At 52.5% G+C, this 24,761-nt stretch overlaps 2 protein-coding genes across 3 annotated transcripts in view; one reads left to right on the top strand and one right to left on the bottom strand.

Moving 5' to 3' along the window:
* The window catches only part of FBXO42 (F-box protein 42), a 113,222-nt gene extending 112,524 nt beyond the window's left edge, over positions 1-698 (bottom strand). Inside the window, exon 1 of the mRNA XM_043445891.1 lies at positions 95-698. The gene's annotated coding sequence lies outside the window, so the exon portion shown is untranslated. The remainder of the gene's footprint in view (positions 1-94) is intronic.
* Positions 699-1,263: 565 nt separating this feature from the next.
* On the top strand, positions 1,264-24,387 carry SZRD1 (SUZ RNA binding domain containing 1). 2 transcript variants are annotated; one of them, XM_043445018.1, is made up of 4 exons: positions 1,264-1,372; positions 18,467-18,516; positions 20,113-20,364; positions 21,332-24,387. In XM_043445018.1, the coding sequence occupies exons 1-4, from the start codon at positions 1,322-1,324 to the stop codon at positions 21,432-21,434; spliced, it is 456 nt and encodes a 151-aa protein (XP_043300953.1). In that variant the 5' UTR covers positions 1,264-1,321; the 3' UTR covers positions 21,435-24,387. The 2 variants fall into 2 exon arrangements, with proteins under 2 accessions (XP_043300953.1, XP_043300952.1); XM_043445017.1 differs by having other exon boundaries at positions 1,265-1,372; positions 20,110-20,364.
* Positions 24,388-24,761: the final 374 nt, after the last annotated feature.

Below are 24,761 nucleotides of genomic sequence, written 5' to 3' on the forward strand. Positions count from 1 at the left end.
TATACAGTCTCCCTTAGAGTGGGACGCTAACCCATAATTCTGATGCTGTTAATAGACAATTTGGGCACAAGCGCGTTTTTACGAGGTTACTCACCCAAAAGATCCAGGAGCTGTTTCTTTCCCCAAAAGTGAAAGGAGCGCGGAGGAGCCTGGAGCGCCTCTGCGGCTGGAAGCAGCAACCCGACAGCCGAGCCTCTAGACAAATCGCGTCTAGGTGTCCACTCAGGGTCGGTGGCGAGGACCTACACCCAGCCCGGGGATACAGGGCCTCAGCCAGAAGACCACACGGCCTTAGTCCGTTTGCGATCGCCAAAAATTCTTGTGGAGTAAGGGCTCACTGCCTGGGGCGCATAGAAGCAAATACTATGGCATCAGCTTTCGAGAAAAGAAAGAGCTTGTTGCGAGGTCGACCAGCAAGGAGACAGGAAACTGGGCTGAAACCTGTCTCTCCGCGCCGCGGTTTGGGGCAAAATTGAAGGAGTTAGGGAAAATTCAAACTTGGCACAAGCTGATTGGCTAGTTTTCAAAGCAGTCCATATATGGTTAACAAGGTACTACGGCAGACCGAAGTCGGATTTTTCTTACTGAAGGACTTCTTGCTTCACCTGGTTAAGGGGTCCGATGGCAACCACTTCTATTGTTTGGGTTCCCTAGACTGAAGATTCTTGGTTCGGTGGTCATCCTGGAAACACGGGTTCCCGTCTTGCACATGCGCAGTACTGTCTCTATAAACCCTCAAGTTTGATTAAGTGAAGTCGCTCACTCGTGTCCAACTCTTTGCGATCCCATGGACTACCAGGCTCCTCCGTCCATGGGGTTTTCCAAGCAAGATTACTGGAGTGGATTGCCATTTCCTTCTCCAAGGTTTGATTAATAAATAGCCTATTTAAAGAATCAAAACCAATTTAAACTGGTCAGTGTTTTACTTCCTGCTTCATTCTTTGAGGTGTAAAAATGTTTTCAGAGTTTTGAAAAAACATAATCTGCAGGTTATGAAAACTATAACTTTAAAAAAGTAAATTGTTTGCCCTTAGAAAAGATGGTTTCAAAGAACACACTTCCCGTACTCAAGACGATGACTTCACAGGGACTCCCATTCAGTAGACGTTGCCCTTAAGAAAAATGGCAACCTTCTGAGTTCTCTGCCCTCTTTCAAGATGACTTCCCCGAGGATCGTGGGCCTTGGACCGGAGCCTCTTCCGGCCTGGGCAAGGGGCGGGGTTCATTGAGCAAAGCTCTGCGTGCAGGCGCCCGCGACGGAGACGCACTTCAGGGCGCAGGCGCACGGAGGGGTTGGGGAGGAGGGAAAGCGGCGAGTAAGATGGAAGATGAGGAGGTCGCTGAAAGCTGGGAGGAGGCGGCAGACAGCGGGGTAAGGAGGAGCCGCCGCCCCGGGGCTGGGCCGGGCGGGACCTGGCGTGAGGGAAGCCTCCGGGGAGCGGGTCTGGGGATGGTTCTCCCCGAGGAAGGGCCCCACACGTCGGGCCAGGGATGAAGGAGAGGCCCCTGGCCCCAGAGCGCCGCGAAGGCCTCTTAAAGGGGCCGCGTTCCATTTCTCCCTTCACCTCGGCGCCTCCTTCCCCCGCTGCCCCCGGGCAGACGTGCGCACCGCCGGGGCGCCCCACCCGCCACCCGGGGCCTCTCTGCCGGGCGCCCGCCGGCCCGCCCCGGGCTCCTACGGGCCTTCCTCTCCCCGTTGGACCCCCCCACCCCGCGCCCAGAGCACCATTTTAAAGTTCATGTGCTCTGATGGGGAGCGACGCACAGTGTGGGGAGGGGTGCGCGCTCCGGGGCGGCAGGCGGGGCCCCGGAGAAGAGCGGGAGGAAACGGAGTCATTTCTGGACCCTCGACTCTGCCAAAGTGCCCGCTGCTTTGTGCCGTCCGCCACGGTGGGCGAGTCAGGGCTTTTTTCCTCTTTCAGTTTTACTCTGAGCGCCCAGGGCAGGCCGGTGTTCCGGGGACCCCGCCAGAACCGCCAAAAGCCTCGGCGGCAGCCCCTCTCCCGCGGGCGCGAGCCCCGGGAGGACCTCGAAGAGTGACCGCCGGGAGCGGGGGCGCGGTGCGTGAGGCAGCCGCTGTCCCGGCGGGGAGGGGGAATGGACCGTTCGGCTCTTTGCTTTGGGGGCTTTTGTTTGCCTCCACAAGCTGTGCGAAGATAGTTTATCCCTATCTGGAGCAGCCAGTTCGACTTGGTTCGTGTTTAATTTGGCATTTTCAGAGTGTGTGATTCCGTGGTGACCCTGGTGAAGGTGTGGAGGTGTTTTGGGGCTCTCGTGTTCGTGTTCGTGTCTGTTCTTCCCCCTGGAGCTCTGTTTATCGGGAATAGGGCGTGGAGAGCCGAGTGTGGCTCAGTCGCTCAGTCGTGTCCGACTCTTGCGACCCCAGGCTCCTCTGTCCATGGGTTAGGGTTAGTGGGTTGCCATTTCCTTCTCCAGGGGATCTTCCCGACCCAGGGATCGAACCCGGGTCTTTGCGATCCCATGGACTGTAGCCTACCAGGCTCCTCCTGTGTTGCAGGCAGATTCTTTACGGAGCTAGGCGGGAAGCCGGGTAGAACGACAGGAGCTGGGTTCCCCCTCCCCCGAGCGCCTTTGAGGGTGCTTGTCGGCGCTTGAGCAGGCTGAGAGACGGGCCCTCGCCCTTAGCGTTCCCTTAATGTTGGACCTTTGGCCTTGAAGTTTTTCCCCGTGGTGGTTCAGCATCTCTCAGGGTGTTTGTTTCTCACCTAGCATAATTGAGGGTTTGAAGAATTAACTCGTTCAGAAGGTATTGAGTTCAATTCTTAGACCATCTTTCTTGAATTTTGACTTGAGTAAGGAGAGCAATGGAAAGATTTTTATGGGGAGCAGCAGGTGTCAGCCAGCCGGGTATTTATTCGTTCAGCCAGCAGTTTGGAGTGCCTGCTCTGTGCTAGACAGCGTGCTCAGCAGCGAGTTTGTGCCAGAGAATTCAGTCTCCGGTAGAGGCGTTTACTGCCTGCGAATGTGAGTGAATCATTCAGAACCCCTCCTGTCGCTCCCTGTGAAAGAGCTTGGCCTACAATTTGAATGTGACTCAAATGATAAGTTTCTTGAGAATCTTGTCCTTTCTTTGTTTTTCCTCAACCTGTTTCAAAGGTACAGGAGTTTCTCATGTTAAAGAAAATGAACAAAAAATGAATGTAGGGTCCAGAAATTGAGGATTGCTTTAGTTTTTGAGAACCAGTAGAGGGCTTAGAGATAAACTAGCCCACTCTCAATTTTATAGCTGGACACCAGAGATGTCAGATCCAACTTGGATCTTTCTGGTGCTCATCCAGTATTTTTTGTACTAAACCCTTCATAAGTGCCAGGTACAGAAATGGAGCCCAACCTTGTCACAGTGACATCATAAGCAGTACTGCCAAAATGCAAGGTCCTTTATATAGCTTTTATTTAATTGAAACACCCTGTAGAGATATTATCCTCTACAGGATAATAAGTAAGGAAACTGAGATTTAGGGAAACCTGTCTGGTTCAAGGTCATGCAGATAGTAATCCGGAAGCTGGGATTTGACCTGTCTACCTCCAAATCTGGATTCTTTCTCTCACATTCTGCTGCCTCCCACCTGGAGATCTATGGACAGTTTGGGAATTGGGCGCTGACTTTTATTTTTAATATGTTTGCTTTGGGCTTGTCCTTGAAGGTCCCCTTGAATCTGATTCCCTTTGCGAATTTCATAAAGAGTCTTGTAAATGTGCACTTTTGAAGGAGAGGATGAGTTGTGATGTCTGTATCATGGGGAAACTGACTATACAGTGTTTCTCAGATGTAGCCAGCTGAGTATGTAAAAGTCTTAGCTTCAGGTTACCCTGTCTCTCAACTGCCATACGGTAATGAGAGTTAAATTACACACACACACACATCTCGCCTTGCCAAAATAAAAAATGGGATGGCGAGGCTAGCAAATGGGGGTTGACTCATTCTAAACTTGAGCATTTAAGCTTTATGTAATCTAGAGTTCTAATCCTTGAAAGTAGAGGCTTTTGGTGATTCCTGTTCTCCGACACCACAAAGAATTTTGCCATCATGCTAGAATTTCTTTCTTATTTGTAAATACATCTGAGGTTATTGTTTCCGTTTTATTTTCAGAACACTCAGTATCAAGTTCTGTTGTGTCCTTTGAGGGAAGACTGACTTTGAGAAACATCTCAAATATTCTGTAAATAGATTGCTTTTTGCTTTTAGTTAGTATAGTGAACACTTACCTGATATAAAATTGTCCCTTTACCTATTCTCCCAAGGAGTTACAGCCTCAAAAAAAAAGACAATTTAACAAATGTGACTTATATTCCATCAGGGAAGTGATTCTTTAAAAATATACTGCCTTTGGGAGAAATGAAAATGTAGAATTGAGTTAATGTTGATTCAGACTCTTAAGTTGTGTCCTTATCTTAAGCACATTTCGAGGACAAATAGTGCATTTTGTAATCGTCATATTTCCCCCCAAATCAGGTTAACAGTTTGCTCAATATGAAAAGAGCTGATGTTCCCAGGCTGCAGCAAAGTAAGGTGTTTGCAACAGAATTAGGACTTGATTGCAAGGCGCCAAGCAGGGAAGTGGGAGACAAGTCTCAGGTCCACACCACCTGGTTTTTAGACAGGAGGGTTGTCTGTCTTGTTTTGGCAGTGCCTCATGGCTTGTGGGGTCTTGGTTTCCCAAGCAGGGATTCAACCCCAGCCCTCCATGGTCAGAGCGCAGAGTCCCAGCCCCTGGACTGCCAGGGAATTCCCTAGTTAGGAGTTTCTAAAGGGGAAAGAGAGGGGAAGCTGGTGGTTAATCATTCTGTTGTGATACTTAATCATCCTTCCAGGAGCCAGGCTGTCTGTGCCTCCTACCCAGTGGTCTGTGACCTGGTGGTCCGGATGTGGAACCTGCAAAGGTCATCTTATTCTGAAAACAACTTAGACTTGTGCATCAGTGATGTTATTAGAGGTTACATTCTTAAGACATCTGGTACTGATTAATTATTACCGTGCAAGCATGGGATAGAAGTTAGAGAAAGAAAAGGGAGAAGGGAAAAAGTTTAAAAATCAAAACATTTCTAAAAGCTAGTTAATGGACACGGGTTCAGATTTCTGATTGTTTGACTGAAGCTTTATATTCACTTGTTTAGACACTCAAAAAAGATACAGCTTACTCCATCTTATTGGCAATGAGCTAACCCAGTCCTAGGGGAAGGATGATGGTACATAAATGGAATTGAACTGGTAGTTAATATCAAGCATTGGCAACCTTTCTCATTTTGTTGCGTCTCAGAAGTTGCCTTTTTGGTGAAACAGATCACCAGCCCAGGTGGGATGCATGAGACAAGTGCTCGGGCCTGGTGCACTGAGAAGACCCAGAGGAATCGGGTGGAGAGGGAGGTGGGAGGGGGGATCGGGATGGGGAATACGTGTAAATCTATGGCTGATTCATATCAATGTATGACAAAACCCACTGAAATGTTGTGAAGTAATTAGCCTCCAACTAATAAAAAAATTAAAAAAAAAAAAAAGTTGCCTTTTATTCTCTTTTGTAAGGGCAAGTCATGTAGCTAATTGGAAGAAAGTGTATCTTAAGTTCAAGGACAGTGGTCTTCTGGACTAAGAATTTATGTTTACTTTCTACTCTCATAGAGCCAGTCATCTGAACATTAGCGCTTCAGGGACATCATGTGATATGTGAGTCTTAGTAAGGTGTCAGTAAGCATGGGATACTTGCTGTGTTCCAGGTCCCAGGCACAGTCCATTGAGGAGACAGGGAGGCAGCACTTTCTGTGGGAGAGGTATAGACGGGGTCCTGGGCCTGGGATCAGAGACAGTCTTGTAGGGAAGGTGATGCCCAAAGTAAGATTCCAAGGCCCAGTTGAATTAAGCACTAGTAAGTCTGGGAGGACAGGTAGAGTAGGACCAGTGCACTCATAGGCAAGGAGGCAGTGAGAGAAGAATGTGCAGCATTAGGAGAGCGACAAGTATTTCCTTCTGGCTGGAGGGTGGGGCATTGGCAGGACAGATTGGAAAGAGATGAGGCCCGAGAGGTATACAGGGGCCGATCTGGAAGAGCTTGTACACGGTTCTGGAGAGCTTGGACTTTGTCCTGAAAGCAAAGAAGAGTGTTGGAGGCTGGTTTTTTTTGGAGAGGAGTGAGTTTTGTACTTGTTGTTGTTTAGACTGTGCGTATGCTTTCTCTAGTTGAGGAGCAGGGGCTTCTCTTGTCCTGGAAGCGGGCTAGGTGGCTGCCATGCCCCGGCTTCTAGCTGCGGCCTGTGGGCTCAGGTGCCCCGCAGCGTGTGGGAGCTTCATTCCCTGAGCAGGGATCGAACCCACGTCCCCTGCATTGGAAGGTGGCTTCTTCAACACTGGGCCACCAGGAAAGTCCCCATGGTTAGATTTTAATTTAAAAGATAAGAGCTTTGATTTGCTTAGCTTTCTTTAGAGAAGAGACCGTTCTCCCTGAAGCAAGGCTGCCTGCCTCACTGTGGGTCTCCGGTGCTGCTGAAATTGCTGTCATCGCAGAGGGTGTACCCTGGGTGTGGATGGGGGGCAAATACTAGTTATTTGGGGGCTACCTGGTGCTGATTTCCTTCTGTTTGTCTTACAGTAAAGAAGGCATTTAAGGTTTGTGGTATCAGCACAAATCCAGGGGTACTGTGGCCAAAGGAGCCACTGCTAAGCTGTTTCTGGTCCTTACGGAAAGACTGAGCTCGAGGGACTGATGTCTTCAGAGGGGACTTTCTATAAAGTGGTTGGCTAGTTGAGACAAGATTCTGCTGAGCAGCCTGTGCCTGGGACTCTGGGAAAAGGATGTTTCACTGTGATTTCAGAAGAGTAGCTTTTCACTCGTGACTGCTCAGCGCTCTCCTTTGAGGCTGCACGGGGGTTTTGTTCCCAGCGTGCTCAGGGTGTACAAGAGAGCTGCCGTGGTTGCTGTGGGTTGGAATTTGGAAAGTTGCTTTTCCTTCTGCAACGGGATAGAACTGTGTATCTTTCTGAAGCTTTGGTAAAATCCTTCCAGAGAAGAGGCACTGTTGTCTGGATCTGGTGACTCCAGTCCCCTTGGAGCTAGCCCCTTTGCCCCATTTCCCCTCTGTGCTGCAGTGGGGCCCCCACGTTCATGTCAGTTTAAGTCTGTATCAAGTAGCTGGCCTTCACAAGGTGGAGTGGGTTCTTTCCTGCACACTTTCCATGGAAATAGAAATTCTTTTCCTGTCAAGATAGCTACGGACTTGTTGGGTTTCCTAGGGGATCGAGTTTAGCTACTTGTATCTGTGGCCAAAATACAGAATGAAATTGGTTTTTCTTAAGTGGTTACTATAAAGATTGCTCTTCCCAAGTGGTTTCTAAACTCTGCTCGCCTCCACCAAACATCCTTCTCCTTACCACCCAGTTCAGCTCTGTGCAGGATAAAGATCAAAGCCAGCAGCCACAGAATTTAGCAGCAAATCCTAACAGTGGTCTCTGTGTACGTAAAGAATCTTATCCCTGAGGGTAAGACATTTAAAAATGTCCCTCACAGTATGTCATCCTCTCCCAACACCCAAAACACTTTCCCTTACAAAATGAACACAGGAAACAGTCTTTCCTTTCTAAAAGGAATAGTAAACATTGTTAAAATGCAGTTAAAATGGCATCTTTCAGGGGTGTGGTCCTTAGATGAGACTGCGCAGGACAGTTGTGACTAGAGTCTGGAAAGGCCAGGACTGGCGGTGCTCTTCATAGACCTGGAGAGCCGTGTCCAGCCCCTGTGCTCTGGCCTTCTTGGATTATAAAGGCACCTGTGACCCTCCAGCCGTCCGTCCTGTTCCTGCTCTGAGCTGCGTGTCTCCCTGGGAAACAGTGCCTGTAAGCCGGTGAACTCCCACATCCACTGGCCATTCCTGGCAGGGCTCCCCACTCCTCAGGTAGCCTCCTGAGGGCGCCTTACGGGGCGGGCGGAGCGCACTTCGCGTTCACTGTCCCCTCTGTCCCCTTGACCCAGTGGCGTGTGCGGGGCGGGAGCTCACATAGGCGGTCCCCGCTGAGGCTGCTGGCACCCTGAGCCCACACTTCACGACCTTCCTGGACAGTCTGTTCACCGTGGCAGAGAACTGACTAGTTAAGTGCTTTAAGGTGTTTAGTTCCTGGTTCCTTTGCAGTTGTGTATTTCTTTTGCCTGGGATTGACCTCCTGCTTCTGTAGCCTGGATGATGAGCTAATGCATTTTGTGTATCTGAGAAACTTGAACTCAGTGCTCAAGAGCCAGAAAGAATCCTGTTGTTAGTTGTAATGCTAAGAACAGTGACTGTGAGATGAGGGTTGAAATCTTTTTTTTTTTTTCTTTTTTTGAGCTGTGCTTCGATGCTTGTGGGTTCTCCGACCAGGGATTGAACCCAGGCCCTCAGCAGTGAAAGCGTCAAGTCCTAACCACTAGACCACCAGGGAGTGCCTTGAAATCTTCGTTATAAATGGAAAATAAATTTTTAACATCTGGCCAAGCCTCTGGAGAGAGAGAAAGTGAATAATGTGCTCAGATCTCTCACCAGCTCCTCTCTCTCAGGCCCCCTGTATCTGTAGTTCACGTTGATGGCCTCAGATAACCTATATCCTGTGGACTGCTTTGGGACCCACTTTGCATTTTGAGTGTTGGATCCCAATGCCTTTACCCAGGCCCTGCTTCCTCTCCACAGCCCACCCTGTTGCCTCCCTGCCATGTTCCCTGCCGTCCTGCCTGCTCTATTGGCTTGGCCTGAAAGCCCTGTGTTTCCTGCCCCTGCTGAGTGCCATGATTCTGACTAACTGGTGGTGAAGGTGCCTTTGGGTGTTTGAGTAAAACCTGGTGTTGTGGGGGCGTCATAGAGATTTTGCTCCGTCCCCCAGAGTCTGTAGGTCTAATAGTTCCTTTGGGAGAGAAGCCTTGCTGTCTTCATTGTAAAATGTAGCAAGAAAGGATAGGTTGCCTTTGACAGTCAGTGACCCACTTTCTCCATCCGTGGCAGGAGAGAGATCAGGAGTCTAGGCTCAGGGCTCACGTGCCAGGTGTGGTCTGGGGCAGGTCACTGGCTACTGTCAGTGAACAGTTTACTGATGACCTAGTGGAGAGTGTCACCCCCGCCAACCTGAAGACTGCAGTCAGAGGGTCTCATAGAGCTCTGAGAGAGTGTCAGAGAGGTGAGGGGGAGGCCAGTTGGCGTGTGACATGGTGAGGGGCGTGTGTGATTCGGGCACACGGCTCGGTCGGTCACTGCCATTCTCAAGGAACAGGTACCTTAGTGATGGTTTTAGTGCTTTTCTCAAGTATGGGGAAGATGGGAGAAGCTGGGTCCATAAAATTTTCTCCTGAAGATAGGTAACTGTCTGAGGCTCAGCTCTGCCCGTTTCCCCAGAGCACAGTGCCTCCTCCTGCTCTCCGCCCTGTGTTCTTTCCAAGGGTATTGAAGGCCAGTGATTGCAGTGCCTAACGGCTTGGTTCTTGTAGAACAGCATGGTGGGTGACATTCTTTACTGAACAATCCCTTTTGCTTTCGGTCTTAATTTCAGCCAAGGTGTGGGAGGCATTTTATGACCAATTTGCCCTGGAGTACTTGGAATGCTCATTTCCAGGTCAGGTGAAGATTTTGTTGATAGGCCATTTAATGTGCTATTGGACTCAGCCCTGTTAATAGTAATCAAAAACCTCTGGACTGCCTGACTTACTAATCTGTTATGGTCCAGGAAATGGTTCCCTCTAGTTGCTTCTTCCTATATCTAGGGTTAGCTATTACAGTCATTAATCTTACGGAACTATATCTTTGATCAGTTGTCTCAAGTGACCTTGTCATCATTAATTGTGTTGAAGGGTCAGTCATGCATTTGCTAGTTTAAAAAATGATAATCTAAAAAAAAAATGATAATCTTATAAAACAGGTAGAATACAAGTAGCAAGGTTGTAAGCAAGTATTTAAGCTGAGAACTTCCGTTAGGTGTGGTCCAGTATCTCCCCAAGTTGTCTGACCTGTTTGTTCTGCAGCAGTCCCTGTGTTTAAGAGAATCAGTATATTGGCATGATACATAAAGTTTCCTAGAGATGTCTGTACCTTCGAAGGCAAGTGGTGGGTCATTTTGACCCCTGCCAGGGTTGAGAGGAGTGTTGTCTTCTAAGGAGTTACGTGCCTGATGCCAGGAGGAAACAGGGGTGGCCGTGGCTGGGCAGGCATTCCCACCTTTGAGAAGGTCTGGTTAGTGCATGTGCAGGCAGGCAGTGCACGCTGGGCGGGGGGAGACCCGACGGGCAGGGGAAGCTTCTGTTTACATTTTTATCTTGCCTTAAAATTTGTGTTTGAAAAAAAAAATTTTTTCCGTGTTTGATCACTACCTTTGGGGCTTCCCTGGTGGCTCAGAGGATAAAGCGTCTGCCTGCAACCCGGGAGACCCGGGTTCGATCCCTGGGTTGGGAAGATCCCCTGGAGAAGGAAATGGCAACCCACTCCAGTATTCTTGCCTGGAGAATCCCATGGACAGAGGAGCCTGGCGGTCTACAGTCCACGGGGTCGCAAAGAGTTGGACACGACTGAGCAACTTCACTTTCTTTACTTTCTTTCTTTCAGCTTTGTTTTCCTCATGTGTGAAATTAGATTAATAAAGTCTACCCTGCCTAGTGATAAGAGTTAAATAAAGTTATTCCTGAGTGAAAAGATCATTCTGGCTGCTCTGCAGAATAAACTGTAGGGGCAAGAATGGAAGCACAGAGACTTATCAGGATACTGTTGGTAATTAAAACCAAGATGGTCACAGCAGCAGAAGTATTGAGAAAATTCAGCATACATTTTGAAAATAGAACCAACAAGATCTGCTGATGTGGGTGTGAAGAGGCCTCAGAGGTGAGTCCAGGGTCTGGCCTGAGCCCTGGAAGACTGGACTTGCTGAAATGGGGTGAGAGGAACAGGTTTGGGTGACGGGATAAAATCAAGAGTTGGTTTTGGACACAGTAGGCTGAGGTACCTTTTGAAATCCAAGTGGGACTGTGTATATGAATGATTTTAAAGCTGTGGAACTAGATGAGGTCACTTAATAAGCCAACCTGGAAACAGAAGGGGCAGACTCTCCAACCTCAAAGGATCGGGAGAGGAAGAGGAACCTATCTTGTTATAGAAGAAATCAAATACGAAGCGTGAGAGGGAACTACCAGGAGCGTAGTGTCTGGGAAGCTGAATAAAGAAAATGGTTTATCCATTCTATTGATAAAAGCTTACTTCAACTTTAAAAATGCTGCAAGGAAGGAGCACTGAGAGTGCTGAGTTAAGTGAAGGTTTGGGATTCACCAGTAAACGTAGCTCCACTGCAGGCTATTGGAAACTCTGAGAAGGATGGTTTCGGAGGGACAGCAGAGCTCAGAGAGCTGAAGTGAAGTGAAGTGGAGGATGTCACCCAGAGCAAGGCCTGAGCCAGACACTGGGCACTGAGTGAGTGCTGGTTGCTTTGTGCTGAGACAAATAGGACCCACCAGAGTGGGTTTTGCACATCACTAAACACCATGCCTCTTGGATCCTTGAGGCACTCAGTCACTAGTTGCTGACAGATGTAGTGGACAAGAGGGATACTTGTCATTCTAAAGTTAGGTCTAAAGCAGTGTTATCCAACAGAAGTATCCTGCAGGCCATGTAGGTAATGTAAAGTTTTCTAGAAGCTATATTTGAAAAGTATAAACAGACACATGAAATTAATATTTTTAATTCAATATATACAAAGTAGTATCAAATCAACATATAAACAATATTGAAAATATATTAAAGAGCTATGTTACACTGGGAAGTCAGCTGTGTCTTTGGCACTTAAAGCACGTCTCAGTTTGGACTGGCCACATGTCAAGTGCATACCAGCCACATATGGCAGTCACCACTGTGCACTGAGTGGTCCAGCTGGATCTAATGCAGAGGAGAGTGTGCCCAAAGGATTCCCTCTTTCTGGGCAGGCACAGAGGGATCCGGAAAGCTCTATCGAACTTGGAAAAGAAAGCAGGAAGTGGGTGTCTCTTCCAAGCAAGTAGAAATTGTTTGGTCTTTACTGCATACCACCCCAGAGCCCTCTGTGGTTTTCTGGTGCCCCTGACTTGTTCCAGTTCATATCTTGCTGACCCTAGGAGTTACAACTGATTTTCCACAGTAGCTTTTTGAGTAGTATTGATACCAACTAATAAGAACCATTGCTGGCTGCAGCTGAAGTAATCTCAGATGACTTTCTAAACCTAATCTAAGGTTACAGAGATGGGTCCATTATCAGATGCCTTTCTAGATTTGAATGTCCCTATTTAAGAAGTGTCTTTCTTTGGGGTCCCTTTTTTGCTTTCCCCCTATTCTTACTGTCACTCTTTCTCCCCGACGTCTCTTCTCCTTTAAGTTTCTGCAGCTCTCCCGGGCTTCTGTCTCTCTCCCGACAGTGTTTGTACACCTCTGCCTCTGCCTGGCTAGGCGCTCCCTGTCAGCAGGGACTGCCTAGCTCATCTCGGTCTCCAGCTGCTAGCGCATCTCCTGCTCGACAGCAGGTTTTCCGTAAATGCTTGTCTCCAGCTTTTTTTGTTTTTAATCACAGTGAAGCAAAAGGAAAATGGCCAAAGATTTCCTTAGGGAGGGAGCTTTAGAACTTTATCCTTTGCCCTACAGTGACCCACATAATTAAAGTGGAATGTCTTTCCTTGCTGTGGGAGCCACAGGAAGGCGGAATGCCTGGTGGGCAATAGAACCTTCAAACCGACCAACCCGAGTCTGTGTTAAAGAGGCAGCTGACTGCTTTGCGGCACTGTACCGCTCTTCTTTGTCTCTCAACTTCTGAATTCTGCCTTTTGCTCTTTCCAATTTACCCAATCGTGTTTGCTCAGGAGTTATTATTATTATTATTGTTATTGAACCTGTCAGGGATCCTGAAGCATCGCTGTGAAATCAGACCTGGGGGAGGCAACTGTGGGTGCCCTCGTTCCTGGAGTTAGCCGGGGGATGGGGTAAGCGGAAGCACTGGAGCCGGCCAGCCCCCCAGGGCAGGACCGAGTCACCACTGTGCCAGTGATGTGGAGAGAAAGGCAGGGATGAAGCGCCGTTACTAAAGTTGATATGAAGGTTGTTAGGAAAAGCTTCTGTGCATTGCACATCTGGACTTGAAATAGCCAGGGGCGTGCTTTAAAAGTTATGGAGACCTTTCTATCTGGCTTTAGACCATATTTTGCTGGTTCCACCCATGAAACCAGGTAATCTTAAATCAACCCTGAATATTCACTGGAAGGACTGATGGTGAAGCTGAAGCTCCAGTCCTTTGGCCACCTGATGCAAAGAGCTGACTCATTAGAAAAGACCCTGATACTGGGAAAGATTGAGGGCAGGAGAAGGGGATGAGAGGATGAGATGGTTGGATGGCATCACCAACTCGAGGGACATGGGTTTGAACAAAGTCTGGGATGCAGTGAGGGGCAGAGGAGCTGGTGTGCTGCAGTCCACGGTGTCAGATACAGCTCAGCGACTGAGCAGCAACTACCCGCGAGTTATTTTTGTTTTATACCTAAATGAAACCGAGGCTGTGGTGGGAGGAGGCAGACTCCCCCCAGGTGTGTGGTGTGGAGACACAGGTGCCTTGCTGGGGAGGCTGCCCCCGGGGTCTACTTGCAGATATGTGGTTCCCAATTTGGGAGAGCTGGAGGAGACTGCATGAGCCTGTGGGGCATAGCGGTTCACAGGGAGCCCAAGATCGGTCATTCCGCCTTGAATTTGAGAGGAGAAGCAGAAAACACCAACTTCTGAAATGGCAACTGACAGAGAGACACATTGTGCTCACTTAGATAGTAACTGTTGCTGATAAAAAAGATGTTGCTTCCTAAATCAGAGCCAAGACCTCTTAGACCTCCATTCGGTAATGAGATCACTTGGATTCTTGGAAGTTTTGTCGGCTGCCTGGTGACCAGAGGGTCTGGGTTTGGGTCATCAGAGAGAGGGGTGCTGTGGTGGAGCGGCCCGGCCCGTCCTCTGACCCCGGGGCGAGTGAGGGGGTTCTGAGAGGCTGGCAGCCGCAGGCCAGGCTCCAGAAAGGACTGGACACAGACACACACCCAGGATAACAGGTCAGGATTAGGGTTTGTTCACTTTGTCTGCTGTGAGTGTGGCTAGTGTGAATCCGCTTCGCCATTCCTAGGTGAAGTGGTAAAGTCTGTTTTTTGCAACAGTACGCTGTAACGATGCTGTCCTTACTGCACTTTGCACCAAGGCCCAGAAGAGTCTGTCTCTCTCCTCTCCTCTTTCCTCATCTCTTCCCTTCTCGAGTTTCTCTTTTCTCTCTTGTCCACCTCTGTGTCACAGGAGCGGGGCTCTCCCTGTAGTCTGCCTGCCATGCACACACATCCTGACCCTCCATTCCTTTGGAAGGTCGTGGCTGTGTCACAGTGGAGACTGTTCACGGTGTCTCCTTCCGCTCCTGTGCGTCCACCCCCAGCTTTCTGCTGGAGGTTCACATGAGCACATTCACTGCAAGACTAAGGGCCTCAGCAGCCAGTGCAGCTGTGCATCTTTCTCGGGTGTGTTGAATTTGCAGGCCTTGATGTCTCACTGCACTCATCTTGTGGCGGTGACCTCCCTTCTATCTCTCGTAAGGACCAGCCTGTCCAGAAGCACCTTGCTGCCCACGGTGGTTCTTTGTGACTCCCCGACCCTAGGCTGCTTGCTTTCGGGTTTGCTTGTTCTTGCAGACCAGGCAGCACGGACCTCATTTTGTAGCGGTGAAGTGACACCTGTGCTTGGTAACAGCAGATCTCCTGCTTAGGATTTTGACCCAGAGAGAGGAGGCACAGAGCATCATCTTCTGGAGTCTGTTCAGTGCTACTTGACAACAAATAAAGAGCTTTTCCGGAAGGAGAAGCCATGGGAAATGGAACTTTCTTAGCCCCTCACCTGTGATTACTTGTGCCCTGGTGACCGACCCTTCCTCTCTTGGAGTCGAGTTCCAGCACTGAGCTTGTGGGTTTCTTTCACTAGCCGTGGAGGCTGGGCCTCTCAGGCCTGTGTGCATCCCTGTGGAAGAGGAAGGTGCCCTTAGCTAGCTGGATTCCTTGTTGGGGCCACACCAGGCCTGCAGCCGATGGAATCCCTTCAGCTGTTGCCTCTCTGGAGGAGACCGGTGTTCTCCTTGTAGTGTGCCCTGTAGGAGAGTTTCCACTGGGTCCAGCTCCTCAGAGCCCGGGTCGGAGAGTGGATTGATTGCAAGGGCCTGTCCAAGGAGAGGATGGACTGACTCATGACACCTGGACAGACTCCAGTAGGAGACGCGGGGCCTCCTCCAGCTGCTGGCAGGGCGCCCGCCTCCTGCAGACAGCCCTGGGCGCGCTGGGCTGCGGCAGGCCAGCCCGAGGTGGCCGGGGCCCACTTTGCACCAGGGCTGTTGGCGCCAGAGCTCGTCCTTGCCACTGCGGGACGAGTTCCTCCTCAACCCCAGTAAACCATCCTGCCCGAGGTCGTGGGGAGGAGTGCGAGTATTAGTTCCTGGGGTGTGGGGGCAGGGTAGGATCCAGGGGTTGGGAGGAAGCGGGGCTCGGTGTCCACTGGCTTTCCCAGGGGGTTGAGCTGTGTGGGGGGCGGCAGCGCGGGGTGGACCTCCAAAGGCCTTAGTTCTGGGGCTGCCTTGACGACGTGCTGTGCTGTGACCCTGGGGGGCTCTGTAACCTCTCTGAGCACCTTTCCCTCATCTGACCGAGAGAGAAAAGCTGCGTTGTCTCACGCGGGGTCGGTCCGGAAGGGAGTGTTTGGGAAGGTGCATGGCAGCCCTGAGGCCCTGCCTCTGCGCACACCCTCCTGAGGGCCTCTTCCCCCACCTCCCCGCACACCCTCCTGATGGGGTCACCTCCAGGCCCTGCCTCCGCGCACACCCTCCTGAGGGTATCTCCCCACTAGGCTCTGCCTCCCCCCCCCCGCCCCGCACACCCTCCTGATGGGCCCTCCCCGCGCGCTCTCCTGAAGGGCTCTCCCCCACCAGGCCTTGCTTGCTGGGCCTGGGCAGCTTCCCTGTCTCCCCCGCGCCCTGGAGAAAGAAGGACGTGCCGTGCCCTCCTGAGAGGAAACCTGCATGGGCGCTCTCAGATGCTCTCACCACAACGTGTGTTTCCCATAGTGCTTTTAAAAAACCCGCTAACCTATTATTAGGTCCAGTTGCCTCTTATTTGCTCCTCACAGCAGTATAAAAGCAAGAGTTCTTGTAATGAAGTTTAAAAATTCAGAGCTTCACCATCAAACTGAAGCAGTAGCTTCAGTCTCCCGGGGTGTGGCTGCCTGTCTGCCCGTCTTCGGGGGACGCGTGCCCCCGGGCCCCTTGGAGCCCCCTCCCCTCGCCACTGTGCTCCCTTCAGAGGGAGTTTGGGTGCTTGCCCGCCTCTGGAGGCATTTGATCTGACCCGTTTGAAGACTTGTAAATCCCGCGGATGTAAAACCTTGCATTTATGATGGAGGAACTTGAATAGGAAGTCTCATTTTCAGATGGTAGCAAAATGACACAAACTTTAAAACTGCAAGTTATTTGCGAAAAGCCCTTAAAAGTTGATGGGCATTAGTCTAACATGAAACATACTGTTTACTCAGGCAGTACCACTGTCATTAATCCTGAAATTTAGAAGAAATAACATTACCGAGTGTGTTGTAGGCATAGATTTTCTTTGAGTGCATGTCTGTGTGCTCACAGACAACATCTAGCTCATTTTCTTAACCCTCCAGGCACCAGCTTGTGTTCCAAGCTTGAGTAAGAGGTTTCATTCTTGTGGCTTCCTACCCCCTCCAGAGAGTTGGGGGTGCCCTCAGAATACATTTTGTTATGCTTGCCTAGATATAGTTTGAGTCTTTCATAAAAACAAAGCATGTTAAAGACAACTCAGCATCAGTCATATCAGTGTCAGATTCCACTTAGATTCAGCTTCATATCATTAGGCTAGCTTCATATTGTTTACAGGAAACGAAAATAAGGACTTGGAAGGAAGTAAAAGAGGGGGAAAAACATATTCCAGGTGATATCAACCAAAACAAAACTGGCATAGCTTTATTAGTGTGAAATAATAGATTTTAAGGTAGAGATTGTCACTTCACAATGGTAAGCTTTAATGTACTAAAGGAATAATTATTGATTTTTTCTTTAGTCTATAGATCAAACAAATCAATAAGATTGTAGAAGATTTGAACAATTCAGTTAACCAGCTTGGACTGTAGCCATCAACTATATTTCAGCACATAATTTGTGAAAACTAGCTCTGGGCTCTGAAGTTTTTGAAAAAAATATTTCAAAAACTTCACTAAGGCCATCGGTCTTAACATTTTGCAAGTACTAGAGTCCTTTCAAAATCCCATCCATCTTATTAGGTCAGGATTTCTCAGCCTTGTCATTGTTGACCTTTGGGGGTAGATGATTCTTTGCTGCGAGGCTGTTCTGTGCACTGTAGGGTTTTAGTGGGATCCTGGTGGGCATTTTAGCCCACTGGATGCCAGCACACCTCCCCTCCAGTAATGACACCTGAAAATGTCTCCAGACGTGGCCAAACGTACCAGAGTCACCCGGGTTGAGAACCAGTCCGTAATTTTGCATGTGATTACGCCCCTGTCCAGCAGCTAGGTGGTCTTGCCCTCCCTGAACACGGTTGAATGGGACGTGTTTTAAGAACACACAGGACCGCTGAGGAGCCCGGAGCCTGGGCCGTGCTGGGCGCCCCTTCCCTGTCCCGCACGGGCAGACTCGCACCCCCGGCTCTGGAGGCAGCCTGCAGGTCCTGCTGCTGAGGCTCGGAGAACTCCGGCTGCACAGATGGTTGGCTTCTCTTCTGTTCTAGGCCTTTTGCTCGGTGCTAGTCTCAGAGTTCTAGTCCATACAAGTGAAAAAAAATTGTAAAATATGTGCTACACGGGCTCATGAAGGGAGAGTGTGTGTCTGAGGAGCAGGTGATGACATGTATGGGCGCAGAGGAGACTTCAGAGAGGAGAGGCGGCCGCTCAAGCTGTGTTTGGCAGGACACCTGGGAGTTTACAAGGGGTGGAGACTGGAGGCAGGCAGACCGGCCGGCTGCGGGGTGGGCCGGCTTGGGTTTGCTGTGGCTGGTGTGACAGGAACAGGAGCTGAAGGCGTGCGTGCGGCAGGCGTGCTTAGGGCTTGTACCGGCCCGGCCAGCAGTTGAAGCGTCTTCAGTGGGCACGGGACACAGGCAGGCTCATGTTTGGAGAGTTGATGTGAGTGGCTCTTTGAAGGACAGGTTGGCGGCTGTGCAGAGACCCCAGCTGAAGGCTGCAGTCTAGAACTCACCGCAGCCTCGGGGATGGAGGGGGACGAACCTGCAGGGAGTCAGGGCCCCACGCCCCAGAGGCTCGTGAAGGGAGGGCTGCACCCATGACTTCTAAGGACACACTGTCGTCCCTGGTCACAGAGGACGCTGCCCTTAGCTCTGAAAATAAAGACAAGTTTTTATTTGAGAGAGATTTTTTTCCACTTTTTATATACATTTTTTTCCTCTAGGAAATAGACAGACGGTTGGAAAAAAAACTGAAGATCACACAAAAGGAGAGGTAAGGCTGCTGTCTGGTCTGAGGGCTCGCGCTCTGCCGTGAGTGTGGGCAGCCAGTGGCGTCTCCAGCTGGCCGTTAGGTGTGGCAGGTCAGGCTCGTGGGCAGCAAGCGCTTCCTTTAGGGTCAGACACGGCGGCTGTGGGAGTGAGGCTGGAGTGGTCGCCTGCGTGCTGTGTCAGCGGGCCCGTGAGGCGGCCTGCAGAGGGGAGGGGCCAGGCCAGGGCTGGGCGCGGAGGCGACTGAGGCGCGGGGCACGCTGTCTCCTAGGCGCCACTTTCCTCCTCTGTGACACAAGGCGCTTGGGCAGGCGAGTCCCCTGGGCCCTGCACGGCTGGTGGCTCAGGGCGTCACGAGGGTATCGGGAAGAAGAGGTTCTCGGGAGTTCTTCAGGACCTTTCAGGATCGCTTTCCCCACTCAGGCAGCAGAGGGAGTGGGTTTGCAGAGCAGGTGCAGGTTGACTGGAGCGGTCTGTCTTGGCCCTGCTGACCTGTCAGCATCCCGCGGGGAGGAGGAGAGGGCCTCTGCAGGCTTACCTACTTGTCCCTGGGGGCCTAGGGGCCCTGTCCGCCCGCTGGCTTCCTGGCTCCCCGCCTCTTGGAGCAGAGCGCTGGCTCCCTGTCTGTCTGCGCGCCTGGTCACAGCGCCCTGGCCACCTGCCCTGGCCTCCCCGACCCGCTCCAGGCCCCGCGGTGGCAGCCCCCCCCGCCCCGTCACGACCCCTCCTGACCTCAGGGCCCTGAAAGCAGGCCCCTGGGGCTCTTCGGTTCTGAGGAGGAGCTAGGTGACCGCTCGGGGAGAGTCTTCGTGGCCCTTCCCGCCTGGACCCTTGCTCTCCGCTGGCTCTTGTCTCTTCCCTGTCGTCTGCCCCGCCCTGTGTGCACACACCCGCCGTGCACCCCCAGCCCTGGGCAGTGCTTTTCCTTGGAGCGCTGCCAGGCGCGGTCTCCATCATCCCGGACCGCAGCCTCGCAGCGTCCAGCAGACCGGAGAGCCCTGCTGCGGGGCGGGAGGGGCTCTGCTCGGGACCTCTTCCGAAGGGGCCGCCAGGGTCCGGGAGGCACAGGCCCCTCAGCAGAAGGCCGGGCCGTGTGGCCAATCCCGTCTCGATGCCGGTCGGAGCAGCAGGGCAGGCCCCCCGGAGCCTGGGTCTGAGCGCATGTTGGGACCTTGACTGGGAGGGAATGCTTTGCCGACCCTCAAGCTAAGGGACTCCCACCTACCAGCCTGTTACATTCTGGTCTGCGTAGGGAAGCTGAGGTTTCTAACTGAGGCCGATGGATTCTGGACGAGAGATGTTTTGTCACCAGGGCCAAACCGTGGTGGTTGTGACTGTGGTGATCATGAGGAGAGAAGTCTGAGTGAGCCGGTGCCCCACCCCCTCGCCTGGGGTTCGGTCTGGGGAGCAGACCTGGGGCTACGTGAGCTTAACAGGCAGGCTTGCTGTTTGGCGAAACCCTTCCTGACTGAGGATTTCAGTGTCTGGTCAGAGGCCAGAGACTAATGAATAGGCTTGGGGGGGGATAGTCGCGGGTCGCACTGGGTACTCCATCATCGTGGACAGGACTTCTGAGGCTGTGTTTGCTCTTCGTCAGCAGGAAATCCAAATCTCCTCCCAAAGTGCCCATTGTGATTCAGGACGATAGCCTTCCCACGGGCCCCCCTCCACAGATCCGCATCCTCAAGAGGCCCACCAGCAACGGTGTGGTCAGCGGCCCCAACTCCGCCAGCAGGCCGGCCCTCCCGGTCAAGTCCCTGGCGCAGCGGGAGGCAGAGTACGCGGAGGCCCGGAAGCGGATCCTGGGCAGCGCCAGCCCGGAGGAGGAGCAAGAGAAGCCCATCCTCGACCGGTGAGTGTGCTCGCCCCGCCCCGCGGGGGTGAGAGCGCGGCCTGCGAGGCGGGCGGGGCTGTGCGCGCAGGGGTGGGCGGCGCGGGTTCCAGTCACCTTGGCCGGTTTTAAGCGCACCTCTGCCGCTTCCTTCTGCTTAGCTTAGACCTACCTAACCCTGTGTGTCCTCACTGTCTCATCCGAGAAACGGGATGATGATCGCCTGCCTCATCCACTTATTTTATTTTTTTTCTCATCCATTTATTGTACAATTAAATGACAAGTGAGTTGCGGGTGTTATCTTCTGGGTCTCATATGGCCCACTCTGATGTTTTTGTGAATTTTCTAAATTTTTTTTATTCATGGCATTTTTGCCTCTGCAGCCCTAGAGGTTGCTTTATGTAAGTTTATCATCCCCCGGTAAAGCAGTATTTGTTAGAACATCCTCTTTCTAGCTAGAGAAGCCTCTTTGGGAGGGAGGGGGTATTCGGAGGCTTGGCATTCTAATCTGTGCGTACTTCTGTGCCTTCACTATTCTGATGGACTTCCGTTCTCTCTCCTCTGAGCCTTCATTTGGCAGAGTAGAAGTCCGTTCTCTTCCAGCTCTTCACAGTCCTAGAGTTAGCTCGGAGGAGCGACGGGGCGGGGCAGGGTCAGCCCGGCCTCTGGGGAGCCTGGACCCCGAAGGTCTGCGGGACACGTGCTCTCCGTGGTCACTGTCGCTGCCCCTGGACAGCACAGGCCCTGGGGCACGCCCCCCGCCTCCAGAGTGCTGTGGGCGCTCGCAAGCAGGAACCGTCCTCCCCGTCTATTCTCCGGGCTTCCCAGCTTGGAGGTGCGCCGAGTCTGCTCGCTAGAGAACTAGGCTTATGGGGCCAGAGTCGGCCGGGAGCCACTGGCCTCCACCCCAGACGCAGGAGTTGACTTTAAGATCTGGGGGCTTCTCCTTTGCCCTTTCTCAGGCCTCCCTCTGGTCTTTTTCTTTCAGGCCAACCCGGATCTCCCAGCCGGAAGACAGCCGGCAGCCCAACAATGTGATCAGACAGCCTCTGGGTCCCGATGGGTCCCAAGGCTTCAAACAGCGCAGATAAACGCGGGCTGCCAAGGATGCCGCCGCCCGCTGCAGGCCGCACTGCGGGGGCAGACCGCTGGACTTGAGCAGAGGGAGCGACCGACTGACTTGCACTGTGATCCCCTTTGCTCCGCCCACTGTGACCTTGACCCCCATGCACTGTGACCGCCCTTCCCCCTCTTCCCACTGCGATTGGCGTGTCTACAAGGGCTGTCCCCAGTCAATGGAAAGGGAAAGGGTGGGGGTTAGAGGAGGGTTGGGGGACCCCCCAGGGACTCAGAGTAGAGAGTCAGGCAGTGCCCCTTGGCCACTCGGGGTGAAGCCAGTGCCAGCAATAACAGTTTATCATGCTCATTAATTTGGGATTTCAAAACGCAGATGAGAACTCCCGTCCACCACCCTCAAGTGCGTGTCCTCATCACTTAAAAGCAAGTTCCTTGGGAAAGTATCCTTTTTTTTTTTCTTTCCTTCCTATTTTTGTTTGTTTATACAAATATTTGATTTGCAAAAAAAAAAAGTGCATGGGAGAGGTTTTAGCAGTTTAATGAATTTTTAATTGAGAAAGGATAGTTTGGTAGTCTACTTAAAAGTGTTTCTGGGAAATTCACTAGAAACATTAACCAATAGGACTTTGGTGAGCTTAGCTTCTGTATTCCTACTGCCGCCCAGACGGGGCCGGGCTCTGCAGCCCCCAGGACAGTTGAGCACCCATGCCTATACCTCCCTCCCCCAGCTACGGCCCAGGGCCTCTGTGCCCTGCCTGCAGACTGGGCTAGCTCTGTAGGCTCTGAGAGCCTGGGGAGGGTGCCAACCCCTCACCTCTAGTATTTTGGGAGATGGAGAAAGTGAACAGACTTCCCCTTCCAAAACCCCTCAGGGTGGTTCCCTACCAGCCAGGCTTACTGCTTCTGGAAGAAGGCAAGGAGTGAGGCTGCACTCCAGGCTGTGGGAATAAGGGCTGCAAGACTTGCTCCGTGTTTTGCTGTCAACACAAGGAAAGCCAGGAGAGAGTCTGACTCCAGGACTCTGAGCCTCCTGCTGAGTGTGGTCAGAACACAGGTGGACTTTCCCGCTCCAGCAAGACTTAGAAATAACTTTCACGTGTCTGTGGGGTGCCATCGCTGTCGATGGCATCGGCTTGGTAACTGTACCCAGGACATTTCCCTTGTGAAATCACTACCTGAGGAGCAAACCATTCTGAGTACGTTTGGGGAAAAACAAGCTGTGCATTGCAAAGGTTGGTAATGACAGACTGGTTCCCCCTGCGCCTAGGCTACCCTCCATCCCTTTTTTCCAGAGCAAGGGCCTTGAGCCAAGGCAGTTTACCCTCTGTCCTTAAAGCCTGGAGACTGGCTTTGGCTCTTTGCGGTGGAAGAGGCTTAGAGGGCTCTGCCCAGAGCAGCCGTGTGTACCATCTGGCCCCTTTCAGGCTTTCTGAGCTGTCCCGTTGCACTGCACCTGGCATCCCTCAGCCAGCCAGACGGCCTGCCTGCTCGGCAGATGAGTTTTGGAACGGGTGCTGTGATGTCTGTGGTTGGGGCAGCTTGTACCGGCCACGGTGGCGGGCCAGGTCTTGCAGGCTCGCTCCTGCCTCTGGTCCTCCTGCCCTCACCTCACCCCGTGGGGATGTCAGCGGGACCCAGCAAGCCTTGGCCCATTGCGTCTGCCCCTTAGGAGGGGAGGTTGGCTGCCAGCCGAGTCAGCAGCTAGTCCCTAGCACGGGCTTACCACTGAGTGGAGCCCGGAAGCGGTGTGTGCAGAGAGCTGGATGCAGCTTCAGTGAGAGCCTGGGCATGCTGAGTGCCAGCACAGGCTGTTCTGAGGGGTGGGCGGGGGGGAAGGCTGCTGTCTCCACGGCCCGGACCAGGTTTCTGCGTCCGAGACGGACAGTGTCCATCCCTCACGTGACAGTGGTTTCTGGCCCAAGATGAGACTGTCCTTTTCAGCTGGAGAAGGTACAGGGGTGGGCAGGTAGAAAGGCCAGAGGTGCTGAGGGCCCCACTGTGGGGACCATCTGCTCTCGCTCCCCTCTTCTGGCGGGAGCCCAGGAGGCCGGCTGACGGGTGTCTGGATTGAGGGGGTCGTGGGGCCTGCGGCTCCCGCCTCCCTCCGGCCAAAGACGGGCTCTGCCCGCTGCGTGCCTGCCCCCACCCACCCGCAGTCTACCCTGGCTCCCCAGACAGAGAGGTGACAGACAAAACTTAAACGAAGTGAAACAGGAAACTCTTGTGTTGGGGGGAGGTGGGCGGGGAGATGGGAGAACGGTTTGGATTTTGTGTGTGTGTTTGTGGGGGTGTTTTTTTTTTGTAGTTGTCTGTAACTTTCCTTAAGTGCTTTTTTTTTTTTTTTTAAAGTAAGCTGCAGGCTTTGGCTTGGAAAACCCCGGAGGGGTGAGGGGGGCAGAAACCTGAGGCTGCTGCCCCTTATCTGCCTCCGCGGTTCTGTCCCCTTCCCCAGCTCCCCACTCACCCCCGAGCCGGACCTCAGACCTCCCAGCTAACCGCTTCCCATGAGCCACTACTCTGACGTCAGCCTATAACCAAAGGAGCTGGGGGTCTGGGCCTGGCGACCCCCTTCTCCGCCCACTCAGTCAGGGTGCTCCCCACCTGCAGGCAGGAGGCAACACCCGCTCTGCTCCCCTCAGCCCCTCCAGGGCCCCGCCCCGCCCTCCCCTGCTCGCCCCGCCTGGGGACACTCTGCTCAGGGACGGGCCGGCAGGGCGGCCCCGGCCTCCCCGGTAGGCAGAGACTCTGGAAGCCTCTGGGGTCCTGTTTTCAGCCATGCGGCCCCCGGGGTGCATGCGGGCCCCTCGGGCGTCTGAACAGGGAGGCCCGGGAGGGAGCCTGCCCCCTGCCGTCCTGCTCTGCCGGTCCGGCGGGCATTCCCACCCCACCCCGCACCGCGGGCTCCTGAGTCGGCAGATGAGGCATTTTATAAATTGTATTTTAAATACATGTTTTAAACTTGTCAAAGCCTTGTCCTCATTTCAGTCTCTGACCTTCTCACCTTTCACTGTGGCTGCGTGTTTAACCGCTGGGAGCGCTCTGCTCAGTCCCAGGGAGGGCCTCTCTGAGGACAGGGCTGGGGTGGCATGTGAATTCAGGCCAAGAACCCAAACCCATCGACTCCCAGGGAAGGAGACCCCTGGGTCCTGGGTCTCCGTTTGGGAGAGCACGGCTCAGCCCCCCGTGGGCCTCCCCACCCCACCAGCCACCTTTCCATGGGGTCTGCCTATGTGAGAGGCCGGGGTCGTTCCCAGGCAGGTCCCTTATATCCACCATTTCCTTCAAGTAAGGGGGAAGAATTCCTGCCCTTGCGGGGCTCCTAGTCCAAAGCCTGGAGAAAC

Source organism: Cervus canadensis, chromosome 24 (assembly GCF_019320065.1).
Source record: "Cervus canadensis isolate Bull #8, Minnesota chromosome 24, ASM1932006v1, whole genome shotgun sequence".
Lineage (NCBI taxonomy): Eukaryota > Metazoa > Chordata > Mammalia > Artiodactyla > Cervidae > Cervus > Cervus canadensis.